Source organism: Odocoileus virginianus, chromosome 12, assembly GCF_023699985.2.
Source record: "Odocoileus virginianus isolate 20LAN1187 ecotype Illinois chromosome 12, Ovbor_1.2, whole genome shotgun sequence".
Lineage (NCBI taxonomy): Eukaryota > Metazoa > Chordata > Mammalia > Artiodactyla > Cervidae > Odocoileus > Odocoileus virginianus.
The window spans coordinates 66,040,127-66,053,216 of NC_069685.1; the positions used below are offsets into that span (position 1 = coordinate 66,040,127).

The 13,090-nt window shown below is 44.1% G+C and overlaps 1 protein-coding gene across 3 annotated transcripts in view; it reads left to right on the top strand.

The window, feature by feature from the left end:
* Positions 1-13,090, top strand: part of SLC5A1 (solute carrier family 5 member 1) — a 48,759-nt gene that overhangs the window by 16,058 nt on the left and 19,611 nt on the right. For all 3 annotated transcript variants that reach the window (XM_020871612.2, XM_020871615.2, XM_070475629.1), the window contains 3 exons: positions 4,183-4,287; positions 5,125-5,184; positions 6,552-6,656. In XM_020871612.2, the coding sequence (XP_020727271.1) occupies positions 4,183-4,287; positions 5,125-5,184; positions 6,552-6,656 (270 nt within the window). The remainder of the gene's footprint in view (positions 1-4,182; positions 4,288-5,124; positions 5,185-6,551; positions 6,657-13,090) is intronic.

Here is a 13,090-nt window from a genome sequence, read left to right on the forward strand (position 1 = left end):
GTCTCTGACAGGGATGGGAATCAGAGGCACTGGCTTTGTCCTCAGCACTGCCAAGGACCCAGTGCTGAGTGGCAGGTTTGAAAGAGTACCTGAAGCCACATGATGTCAAAAACAGATGTGAAGTCAAGAAGGGTAGCCTGCTCAGGCTGGTTATTCAGTCCAGTCATGTCTGGACTGGTCGATTCAGGTCTGAAGCCCATCTGGGGTCATAACTGGGGCTGCAGGCAACAGAGAGAGTGACAAAAGTGGCTCTTGAGGAGCAGACACATGAGAAGACGAAGCTTAGCCTGGAGAAGATTTGAGGGTAGGCACAGCCCCTGTCCCCTGCAAGGAGATCAAACCAATTAATCCTAAAGGAAATCAGTCCTGAATATTCATTGGAAGGACTGATACTGAAGCTGAAGCTCCAATACTTGGCCACTTGATGCAAAGAGCTCATTGGAAAAGATCCTGATGCTGGGAAAGATAGAAGGCAGAAGGAGAAGAGGGTGGCAGAAGATGGGATGATTAGATAGCATCACTGACTCAATGGACATGAGTTTGAGCAAACTCTGGGAGATGGTGAAGGACAGGGAAGCCTGGCATCCTTCAGTCCGTGGGGTTGCTAAGAGTCAGACATGACTTAGCAACTGAACAACAACAACCCCTGTTCAGAGAACTAGATCCCATGTGCCACAACTAAGAGTTCTCATGCCGAAACTAAAGATTCAGCATGCCACAATGAAGGTTGAGGATCCTGAGTGTTGCAACTGACACCTGGCACAGCCAATAAATTTAAAAAAATTTTTTAAAAAGAAAAAATGGGAGATAATGACAGCCTGTACAAGGACCATGTGAAAAGTGCTGGGTGCCAGTGCCGTTGTGAAGGCAGAGTCAGGTGTAAATGATTCAGTGCAGGTCCTATGGCAATGGTTAGGAGTTCAGATGAGGCCAAGGCGAACAACTGGAGAACAGTGATGACCGTGATAAAAATGAACTGAATCTGGACCAATATCCCCAGAGCTCCCCTGGCCACCACTCCATCATATGGTGACAGACTGCCTCAAGAAAGCCTACAACTGCTCGAAGTCCACTGTCTCCCTTTGGGGGGATCTTGGAGAAGACTTCTTAAACTTAAGGTTAATCTAATGCAGTTAATCATTACTGATTATTATGCTCTTAATAGTACAACATTAGGCTTAATCATTTATTGAGTAAGAGATGATAAATGAAAAAAAAAAAGATGATGGATCATGACAGGCAGGCTACACACAGAAGGGAATTCTGATTAAAGGCGCACTGTTATTCCCACCAAGCTTTGAGGAGGAGGTGGATGTGCTTAAACAGCCAGCTTTCCTCTCAGTTCCCCTTCCCCTCTTCCTCTTTCCTTTTCTTCATTTTTTACCTTCACAAAGTATTTTAATGTTTGTGCTACAATGAGGACAAATTGTAGTGTGAATCAATAGAATTTTCACATCATGAGAATTCCATTTATGATTGGAGGCAATGGTAACTTACTTCTTTTTTTCATTTCTTTTTTTTCACTTAATTACTTAATTTATTATTTTTATTTTTGGCTGTTGGGTCTTAGTTGTGGCATTTGGGATCTTTTCATTGCATGTGGGCTCAGTAGTAGCGGCACGTGTGGGCTTTAGTTGCCTGGCCAAGGATAGAACCCGTGTCCCCTGCACTGGAAGGCAGATCCTTAACCGCTGGATCACCAGGGAAGTCCCCGGTAATTTACTTCTTTATGCAGAGTTTACCGGGTCCTATTCTTTTAACTAAGGCAAGTAAGTGTATGTTGTTCAACACACTTTAAAGTATAGGCAACAAAAGATTAAAATTCTTAAGCTGCAATAATTAAAGTACACAGTTTCCCTTCTCAGTGAATGACATCCACCTAGTCACTGAAGTCCTGATTCTAGGCATTATCTTTGATGACCCCTCTCTCCAGTCTCCTACATCTGATCCATCAACAAGGCTCATCAAGTTTGTTTCTGAAATGTACCCCAATGTCTATGCTTGTCTTTGTCTCAACTGCCACCACCGGAGACCAAGCCACTGTCCCTTCTCATCTACAAGCAGCAATTGCCTCTTGCATGTTTCTGTTTTCTCTTTTGCCCCCAGCACTACACTCTCCACATACTTGAGAGAAAGCCTTGAAAACAGGTTAGATCCTGTTCCTGCCCTGCTTGAAGCCCTCCAGTGGCTTCCCATCACAGAGTAAAATCCACACTCCTACTGCGGCCCACTTGGACCTACGTGATGTACCCCTCCCAGCTTTCCAACCTCATCTCACTCCACCCATACACTGCAGCCACTCTGGCCTTCTTTCTGCTTTCCAACCACGATGACCTTCCTACTTGGCCAGAGGAGTGATCTTTGCTGGAATGCTTTCCCTCTGATCTCAGCGTGGTTGAGTTCTTTTATCATTCTTATCTCAGTTTAGACACCCCACAGAGGATCACTCTATCACACTTTTCTATTCTCTTCACAGCACTGATCTCTCTTTTTCTTTTCTTTTTTGTCAGTACTTTTCATAGAGGAATCCTCAGTGTCTAGAATAGAGCTTGACATATTGAATAGGTGCTAATTAACATTTGTGGGATGAATGAACGAAGCCACTTACACCATCATCTCCTCATCATTCTGGAGACCTCCAGACCCTCTCCTCCGACTTAGGATATGGCACTAAGCATATCAGCTGTAAATCATATATTGAGGGAGAGTTAGGACAGTTCCTTGAACAATAATCTGCCTTTTGGGAAATATGTTTTGTTCCAGGATTGAACCATTTTAGGATTTTAGACAAATAGAGCCTCTCGGCATTGCTCAGCAAGACTGGGGATAATTATATCAATACTAGTGTGGTGCTTTTCAATTGTTGCTCTGCCTTCTTCTCCTGGATATAGAAAAACTCTAGAACTTTTTGGCGTTCTCTTGGATCTCAGATGCAGTTGAGTTGATGGTACAGTATCATGATCAGTCAGTGCAAATCCCTCTCTCGTTTCCCCTGATACTTCCTCCTTCATCTCCTAGTCACAGTCCCATTCTCCTTTCCTCTCCCAGGCTTCCACTCTTGGGTATTTAATACACATCCTTCCAATTTGTCTTCTAGCTTATGTTATTAGAAACACACCTTTGAAAAATGCAGTGTTTTGTACATGTATATATGGGGTCTTGGAGATCTTTGTAAAAAAGATAAAAATACTATATTGAAGGAATTCCCTGGCCATTCAGTGGTTACAACTCCATGCTTTCACTGCCAGGGGCTCAGGTTCGATCCCTGGTGGGGGAACTAAGATTCCACAAGATTGTGATAAGGCCAAAAAAAAAAAATCAATTTAGAGAGATATTGGGGTTCCCTGGTGACTCAGTGGTAAAGAATTCGCCTGCAATGCTGGAGACACAGGAGATGTGAGTTCAGTCCCTGGGCTGGGAAGACCCCTGGAGGAGGAAATGGCAACCCACTCCAGTATTTTTGCCTGGAAAATTCCATGGACAGAGGAGCCTAGTGAGCTACAGTCCATGGAGTCAAAAAGAGTCAGACTTGACTGAGCAACTGAGCACCTTAGAGAGTATCATTACTAGTAGTGTCTCTTATATAAGTGAAAAAAAAGTGAAGTCCTTGGGAGCTAATGGGATTACAGAATGTAACGGCTAGGAGTCACTTGGAAATTATTGGCCCTACCCCTTGCCTTATTTGACAAGTGACAAGTGATCTAAGGTCCGGAGGCTTCCTTTTAAATGATTTCTTTCAACGAAACTGTCCCCATTTCCTGAGAGCCTGTATTGGTCAAGGTCCCCAGTCAGCAGTGCTGGAGAACACTGAGATGAATGGCAGAGGCCCTGCACCTGCACCCCCAGCCCCTGAGGAGACTTCTAGAGGAGGCCTGATGGGATGTGGGCTTACCATACCTCCTTAACTATTGAGCACTGGGCTCACAAAGGTCTCACAGCGATCTGATCTGGGGATACATCCCACAGCTCCTCCAGTCCCCCCCTTTTTATCTTCACCATTCCCCAAGTCCCCACATTCACCTTCTGAACCAGCGGTCGCAGCAGACTCTAGCAGTCAGGTTCCTGGGCGGCTTCTGCTCTTTCTTACCCTTCTCTTGGTTGCCATGTCTCTTCTATCTTTGGTCTGGCCTTGAGTGTCCTGGTGAATCACAGAGTCCTCACCTGAACTTTCTGTGTTTCCAGATTGGAGCCTCTCTGTTTGCCAGCAACATTGGAAGCGGCCACTTTGTGGGACTGGCGGGGACCGGAGCAGCTGCAGGAATTGCCACTGGGGGCTTTGAATGGAATGTGAGTGACACTGGAGACTGTGTCCTGGTCCTGGAAGTAGCTTCAGCAGCCGGCCAGTGCAGTTCACACTCAGAGATGTTCTAGACATTAGAGGACCTCCCGGGGCCACCTTGCAGTGCGGTAGAGGAGGGGCTCAGTTTCAGGCCCCCAGGGTCCGGCTCCCCTTCCACCGCAAGAAATCACTGACACGATGGCCTTCTTTTAAAAGGGTGGGGCAAATTGAGAGAGTAGCACTGACATATACACGTTACCACGTGTAAAGTAGCTAGCTAGTGGGAAGCTGCTAGAAAGCATCGGGAGCTCAGCCCTGTGCTCTGCGATGACCTAGAGTGATGGGATGTGGTGCGGGAGGTCCAAGAGGGAGAGGACACATGTGTACTCATGGCTGATTCACGTTGCTGTTCGGCAGAAACCAACACAGCATTGTAAAGCAATTGTCCTTCAACTAAACATAAATTCAAAAAAGCCAAGCCCTCTCCTACCCTTTTAGCCACATTAGAGGTTTGGAAATACTTACCACCAGATTTCCAACATTATTATTATTTTTAAAAGCTTTCTAAATGGCATTTTACTCCTGTAAACCAGGGAGAAGGGCGAAGGGACTGTGATGCCAGTGGGTAGCCGCCTGGGTCCCTGTCCACTGTTGCCCAACTGTTGTCCCCATGGGCCCATCAGGCATCACAGGTCTCCTTCAGGCACTGATGTCACTTAGGAAGTTGTCCCTAGAGCTCAAAGAGAAAATGCCAGGTGGTTGTTCTGGAGCAGCTGTGGGCCCTGCAGGCAGCAGTGTGGGTTAAGTCTCCTCCTGGTTTGACTCCGCCTCCTTTTTGGTTTTAGGCCCTGGTTTTGGTGGTTGTGCTGGGCTGGGTGTTTGTCCCCATTTACATTAAGGCAGGGGTAAGTATCTGCTCTGTTATTATGTAAGATGTATTTTCCTGCTGGCAAGTATTTGTGTAAACTTGGTCCTCCTGGAAAGCAGAGGAGACTTTTTGGGACAAGAGCCTATGACTTGGCTCTTTCCTGGGCTATAAAGTTCCTGACTGCTCTCAGAGGCCACTTGGCCACGACTTGTCCCTCTAGGAAGCCCTCCTAAGCAGGCTCAGTCTATTCAGCACCTAAATTATCACATTCCCTCACATTCGGGTGAATGAATACTTGCAAGGTACTGCTGTGCATTGCTCATGATACATAACCGTCTACCTCTGCCCCTGGAAGGGAAGCAGCATGAGAAAAAAGAACCACAGTTTCTTTTCATTTACAAACGTCAACAGTCCTTGTTGCTGAGCATGCAGCTGCACTCATCTATCAAATGTGTGTTCAGTCTCTTGACTAAACCTCTGACATTTTACATAAGACAGCTTTAGCATCATCCATCCACTGAGATGTAATGAGCATCTACTACCTGTACATCTATACATTGGGAGCTGAAAGCAGTAAAGAGGAAGCACAGGTAAACCTGCGCTCCTGCATCTCCTGGAGGCTCATGGACTGTTGGTGACACATGTCTGATTCCAGGAGACAGCAGGCTCAGGGTTGAGGATAAGAGACAGAGTGTGGTTGGAATTTGCAGAAAGGAGCTAGGAGAGCAGTTGAGCTGGCCAGCAGCCACAGCCCTTGGCAAGGCTTCTGTGCAGAGCAGGGTGAAGCATGCTCCCAGCCTGGCCATCTTGTTTCAGGGCACTGAAAAGATCCCACCGTGGTTATGACGTCTTGTTTACAGTAGCTGCTTTGTATAAGACTATCTATTTAGGGGCTTCCCAGTGGCACTGTGGTAAAGAATCCACCTGCAATGCAGGATATGTGGGTTTAATTCCTGGGTCAGGAAGATCCCTTGGAAGAGGAAATGGCAACCTGCTCCAGTATTTTTGCCTGGAAAATCCCATGGATGGAGGAGCCTAGGGGGCTATAGTCCATGGGATCCAAAAATTGTTGGACATGACTGAGCACAGATGCACACCGATCTATTTATCTATCACTTTCTCCTTCAAGGCAAGGATCTGTCTTCTTGGTTATATGCATTCATGTGTTCATTAAAATATTGTTTATTGGGCACATACTATGTCCTGGGATCAGTTGCCTGGGAGTGTAGAATTGAGATGAGCAAATGGCTGGAGGACAGGAACACATGGACACCTCTCAGACTCCTCTGACCAGCAGGGTCAGAGATGTGACCACACCTCTGACACCAGAGTGGTGCCCTGCTCTGCTTGGTCTGGGCCTTCTGATCACCTAGGCTGGCAGTGACCGCCCTTCCGTCCGTGCAGGTGGTGACGATGCCAGAGTACCTGCGGAAGCGATTTGGAGGCCAGCGGATCCAGGTCTACCTGTCTGTCCTGTCCCTGGTGCTGTACATTTTCACCAAGATCTCGGTGAGTCCCCCGCCCCGGGTGCTGGGCACTGGCTGGCTCAGAACCTGCCTCCTCTTGCTCCTCAGCAAATGCTGGTCCACAAAGGCTAGTGCTGTGTTGCTGTTAACTCGGTCCCTCAGGCCTTCTTGCTTCTGAGGGTAAAGTCCTATTTCACACATCAAGGACTGAACACACAGACCTCCTTACTGTGGGGAAGGTTGAAGACAAGTGGTTCGAGAAGGTTCAGTGAAAGCTGTTCTTAGTAGAAGATTAAAAGGAAGTAACGGATGCCTGAGGGCTGGCCCTGACATAAAGCTGTAAGCCTTTATACCCTGTCAGGGTCAGAATCTGGACCTAGTCTTGTCACCTGGCTTTCAGAGTGAACAGCATTTTGCCATTCTTGGTTCATCTCTTCCTTTCCACCTTTTTTTCTCCAGTAGTATTTTAAGTCAAATGCCAGACATCATGTCATCTCAGTGTAGATTCTTTGGAATGCACCTTTACCTTTTGAAAACATATAGCCATTATGCTGTTATCATGCTTAACAAAATTTATAGTCATTTCTTATTTTAGGTAGTTTAACTCCTGGTCCATATTCAGATTTTCCTGATTATCTGGAAAATGTCTTCTTTCAGTGGATTTGCTTAAATCAGGGTCACATGAAATTTACACTTGGCATTTGACTGTTTTCTTTCTCTAGAGGAAATATATGTATATATACATATATATATGTATATATGTATATATATGTATATATATTTTTTCAGACTACCACAATAATTTTTCTGTTTTCTATTATTACCTTTTACATTCTTATACTTTTTTTTTTCTTATACTTTTTTTGATTGGGTTGTCTTATTGTTGTTGCATTAAAATTGTTCTTTATATATTCTGAATAACTTACCCTTATCTGATATATGATTTGCAAATATTTTCTCCCATTCTGTAGGTTGTCTTTTCACTTTAGTGTCCTCTGATGCACAAAAGTTTTCAATCTTGACGAAGTCCAATTTATGTTTTTTCTTTTCTTGCTTGTGCTTTTGGTGTCATTTTAAGAATCCGTTGCCAAATCCAAGATCATGAAGATTGAATGCTATGTTTGTTCCTAAGAGTTTTATAGTCTTAGCTCTTACATTGAGGTATTTGATCTACTTTGAGTGATCTTTGTATATGATTGAAGTAGAGTCCAAGTTCATTCTTTTGCACATGGACGTCTGTTTTCTCCCAGAACCACTGAAGCGATTGTTATGTCCCGACTGAATGGTCTCACCGGGAACATAGGCTCAGGAATTGGGCCCGTAGGGCTTTGATTGGAGTTGGGACTGATACCCAGCCTCACTGTTCTCTCCCACCCCAGCTTCCTGGTGTCAGGGGCTGCTACCCTTGACTGGTGCCTGTGTGATGATTCCACTCCTTCACTTTTTCCTGCCTTCCTTCAGGGTAGTTTTTAGTTACAAGATGAAAACCCTGGGCATTTCAGTCTTACTTCCTTAGAGACAGGTGTGTATAGACTGGACTGGGAGTTGCTGAGAGGGGTGGAGAAATCAGGCTTCCTGAGGGAGGGGAGGGCAGGGGCGAGAGGAGGAAAGGAATGTAAGCAGAAAGGTACGGAGGTGACCCTGGCACCCATAGAAGCTGATGGGGACCGCTCCTTGCTCCCTGATTCAGCTTGTGAGGTGGCACCTGTCTAGGGAGCATGTAGAGGGGGGCACTGGCATTCCATTTCTTGGAAGCCAACCTTCTCCAAGTCCACAGTTCAGGTGGGGGAAAGTCTGCTGGCTGAGCTTTGCCCTTGGAGCAATGCAGCAACAGTCATATAAATAAGCTCAAGGCTCAGCCTCTCTGTCTGCCTTCCCAATAACCTCACCTATAGTTCAGGTTACTGATTAAACCTCCTGGACCTGGGATCCCACAGGTACCTGAGGGGCAGCCTCCCTCAGCTCAGGTCCTGATGGAGTCCATCCTTTCCCTAGCACTTGGCTTCTTCTGAATTTTACTTTTGAATTGTACTTAGTATGGATTGTGGGCTTCCTAGGTGGTACTAGTGGTAAAGAACCTGCCTGCCAATGCAGGTAGACGTAAGAGATATGGATTCAATCCCTGGGTTGGGAAAATTCCCTGGAGGAGAATATGGCAACCCACTCCAGTACTGTTTCCTAGAGAATCCCATGGACAGAGGAGTTGAGTGAGCTAAAGTCCAGAAGGTCACAAAGAGTCAGACATGATTGAAGTAACTTGCACCCTTTCTGTGTGATTTCTGGGGCTGCTTACTGGAGGCCTTGCCCAATGTCCACCCAATGCCCAGAGCCAGTGATCGCTTGAAAATGCATATGAAGGATGACCTCTGCCTTTTGTTTTGTGCCAATCTTTTTATTTAGTCTCCAGTAGGGGCTTGACTATTTCCATCTCCAGTCCTCATAAGAGTATGGCATGGGTGGGGATTTTAACTTATTTTCCACTTCATGGAGGAGAAAACTGAGTCTCAGAGAAATTGAGTAATTTGTCTCCAGTCGTGTAGCTAGTGTAGGCAAAGACAAGACTGGGGTCTGGGTCTCTCTAGTCCCATTGTCCGTATTCTCACAATTCTGCTCTGTGCTTGGATGGGATGAAGGCATAGGATAACAGAGTGGGATAGATTACCTAGTTCTATGATTGACGCTCCTATTTTTCAGTGGAGAAACTGAGGACCAGAGAAGAGAAGGGGCTTTGTGGGGTGAAACAGTAGCAGAGCTAGGTTGAGAAGCAGAGTCTCTGATACTTTTGACAATATGTCCCCTGGGTCTTCTAAGTCCAGTATAAACAGATCAAAATTCAAGACCTTGGGGAAAAGTAAAATAGCCAGTTAAGTGACCTTCCAATATAACCACATCTCTGAGAGTGGGATTTGAGAGGACTGTGAAGGGAGAAGTCAGCTCACACTGGGTGCATGAAGGATCTGAAGGTGGGCCATTTAGGCAGTGGGGAGGGACAGGGAAGGCCAGAAAGGCAAGGCTTTGTCTTTAAAAATTAGCCTGACTTCAGATTCACCGTGGGTCACACAGCATGAAATCCTTAAAAGAATTACACGGATAGTGACTGTACTCGCTGGGAGCGCACATTAAGATGCACGTGGTTCAGGGCTTGTGGGCGAAAGGAATCGTTAATTAAAATAAGGTAGTCATTGCACACAGAGATTAGTCACTGTTGTTGTGCGTGTGGAGGCATGGGTAGTTTATGATGGATGAGAAAAGAAGAGTGGCCTTTGAGATCCACGTCCAGACAGGGAGCAACCAGAGACCTGACAGGAAGGCTTTGGGAGGATGTTGGGATCCAGCGGGCATGTAACTGATAGGAGAGAAAAACTGAAATGAATTTCAGGTGCAGGGTCCCAGGTGTGGCCCAGGCCACTGACCACGGGTGGCATGGAGTCTTGACTCTGGCTGCCACTTGGGGCCATGTCTTTTGGACTCTGAGTTTCTGAGACCGACACTTCATTTTTCCTCCATGTGCTCCTCTGATGACACAGTGGTAAAGAACCTGCCTGCCAGTACAGGAGACTTGGGTTCAATCCCTGGCTTGGGAAGATCCCCTGGAGAAGGAAATGGCAACCCATTCCGGTATTCTTGCCTGGAAAATCCCATGGATAGAGGAGCCCGGTGGACTATAGTCCATGGGGTCACAAAGAGTTGGACATAACTGAGTGACTGAATACAAGCATGTATTCCTCAGAATTTTATAGGCTCCCTCCCATCCACCCACTCTACCCTAACACCCTGCCTTATCAAGTTCGGAGAAGCATTCTGTGCTGTAAAATTTCCTGGCATCGTGTCTCTTATTCAAATGTACAAGATAAAGCCTCACTTGAGATAAAGCCTCAGATTTTATGAATTACTTGTGATGACCAAACATCCCTGGGTATGTTTCCTGGGACTCTTATCACAGATCACAACTGTAATAAACTTCTATAGCAACTTTGCTATCTATTCTGTGTCTTTGGTTGAAAATAAGAGCTTTGGCTTTGGCTTAAGTTTTGAATGCTTATCACCTTGTGCATTCACTCACAAATAGAGAAATTTGAATAACTGGGTTCTCCATCTCAAACCTCATTGCCAGGCAAGATTTACTGGGTGCTCTGATACAACTCGGACTAGAGTGGGCAGCAAGTGCATGCATGTAAAATCACAGAATTTCAAAGCATCAGAACTAAGCCTAAATAACCTTCCCAAGGCTAATGAGATTAGTTACTCTAAGAGGGTTTCTAACTGGATTTGTATTTTATTGTTCCCTGTGAGTTCCATAGAGCTTGTTCAGTCAAGCTTTCAAAGGCTAAATCCACCTTCCTGTTTTTGTAAATAAAGTTTTCTTGGAACACAGTCATGCCTGTTAATTGATGTATCATCTTTGGCTGCTTTCATGCTTCAACAGTAGATGACTTTGTGCAGGTTGGACAGAAACTGTATGTCCTGCAAAGCTTAAAACATGTATGAAGCAAGCCTTTACAGAAAAAGTTTGCTGGCCCCTGGTCTAGAGAATCATAAATGTCTAGTTCACTTCAAGTTGGTTTTGCTTAGCAGCACTGGGAAAAAGTTCTGTGTCCCCCACCCCCTCACCTTCTCCCTTCTTTCTTTAGTAAGGGCTAAGAGGGGTTTCGAGAAGGAGCAATTTGGGATGAGCTGTGAAATAATTGATCTCACAGGTTTAGATGCAAGTTCTTTTATATCAAAGCTGGTGGTATATTCTGCATCCAGTCCTCAAATTTTATGAATAAAAAAGTAATGAAATGCTTCAAACATACAGTAAAGTACAAAAAATAATATAGCTAGTACTACCACCAAGATTCTATAGATCTAAATAGCTTATCATTAGAAAAAAAAGAAATAAAATAATAATAATAATAATAGTAAGGCTCATCTATAACCTTCTAACCCCATTTTCTTCTTCTTAAAAGGTAAACATTATCTTGAACTTGGTATGTATTCTTCTGGTCTATTTTAAGAATATTTTTACTATAAAATGTGTATTACTCATATATCCATAGGGAATATATTGTGTCATTAAATTTCTGTTTCCTCACTTTGGAACTGTAAAAAAAATATAACGATGGCATTTAAGAATATCTAGAGGGGAAAAGCACCCATAACCCTATAATTATGACACAGACATTTTCACAGTTTGACTTGGCCTATAGTGTGTGTTTTCCTTTAGAGAATATGCAATTCAGAATTCAGAATACGCAAGCCATTTTATGGTCATTCTCCCCCTTCTTAGTATCAAACTGTAAACATTTCCCCATATTTCCATCTTAACAATTATTTTTTAGGGGCCATGGAGCATAATTGTTGATATACAGATTTCAGCCAGCCACCTAAAAATCCTCTGGTGGATGAAAGACTCTCAATAGTGGTCATCTTTGGGTCTAGTGATAGAAGCAAGACTGTATTAACTTTCAATGTATAACTTTCTGTGCTATTGTTTTGAAATCATACAACATAATTATTTTATTTTAAAAAGAAGTAAACACATTTTTTTTTGATTAAAAAAAAACCTTGCTCTCTGCAGAAACTATTCCAGAAAAGAAGACATTTACCTTTGAATGTTGTGGGAAATCTTTGAATTTGGAGATGGAAATCCTGGATTTTAGCCCTTGAGCAAGTCACTGAGTTTTTCTCTCTCATCTATAAAGTGGAGTCAGTTTACTTGTCCTGTTACCTTGTTTTGAGAATCAGAACAACATATGTATCTAAAAGTCCTCGGTCAACTGTAAAACCCCCTAGATATGGAGGAAAAACTATTCTTATGAAGTGGGGATATATGTGGGCACCTAAGAGACCCCAAGACATGTCAGAGTGCCTGGGGTTAACAATAAGCTTAGCTATCATGTCCTTGGTCACACCTGCTGACTTTCAGGGTTCCAAGGGCAGAGAGAATTCATTCTTGAAGTTAAGAATGACTCATAGGAGGAAGAATTTTTCAAGGAAGAGCTTTTCCAGTTCATGAAGGAGGTTTTCTTGAAATTCTTTATCTGTCCTGTTAACTGGAAACAGTGCATATTATAAAAGCAAGATTTCAATTAGCCCAACACATCCCATAGTCTCTATACACTTCATTTATAATGTTATCTTAGGAACTGTGTTACTTATTTGTGACTAATGATGGCAAAGCAAATATTAATGAGGGTATCATAGTCTGCTATGGTGTGTTGTCATAAAGCATTACAAATTAACTATGCTGAAAAATAAACCAAGGGCATTTTAAAGGCAGGAGAAACAGCCTTGTAATCTTTTTATAGCTCACTTATGCTTATTAGCTAATTCACTGAATCTGCAGTGTGCACATTTAACAGCATTCCAATGAATGGAACCCCTCAAACTGAAATAACTTTAGTGACGGTACAGAGGCCTCAGAGGGGAGAGACTGACTTTGTGAACACTCATCACAGTTCCACGTGGCCCAGAGTGCAGAGTCTGGCAGGAGTG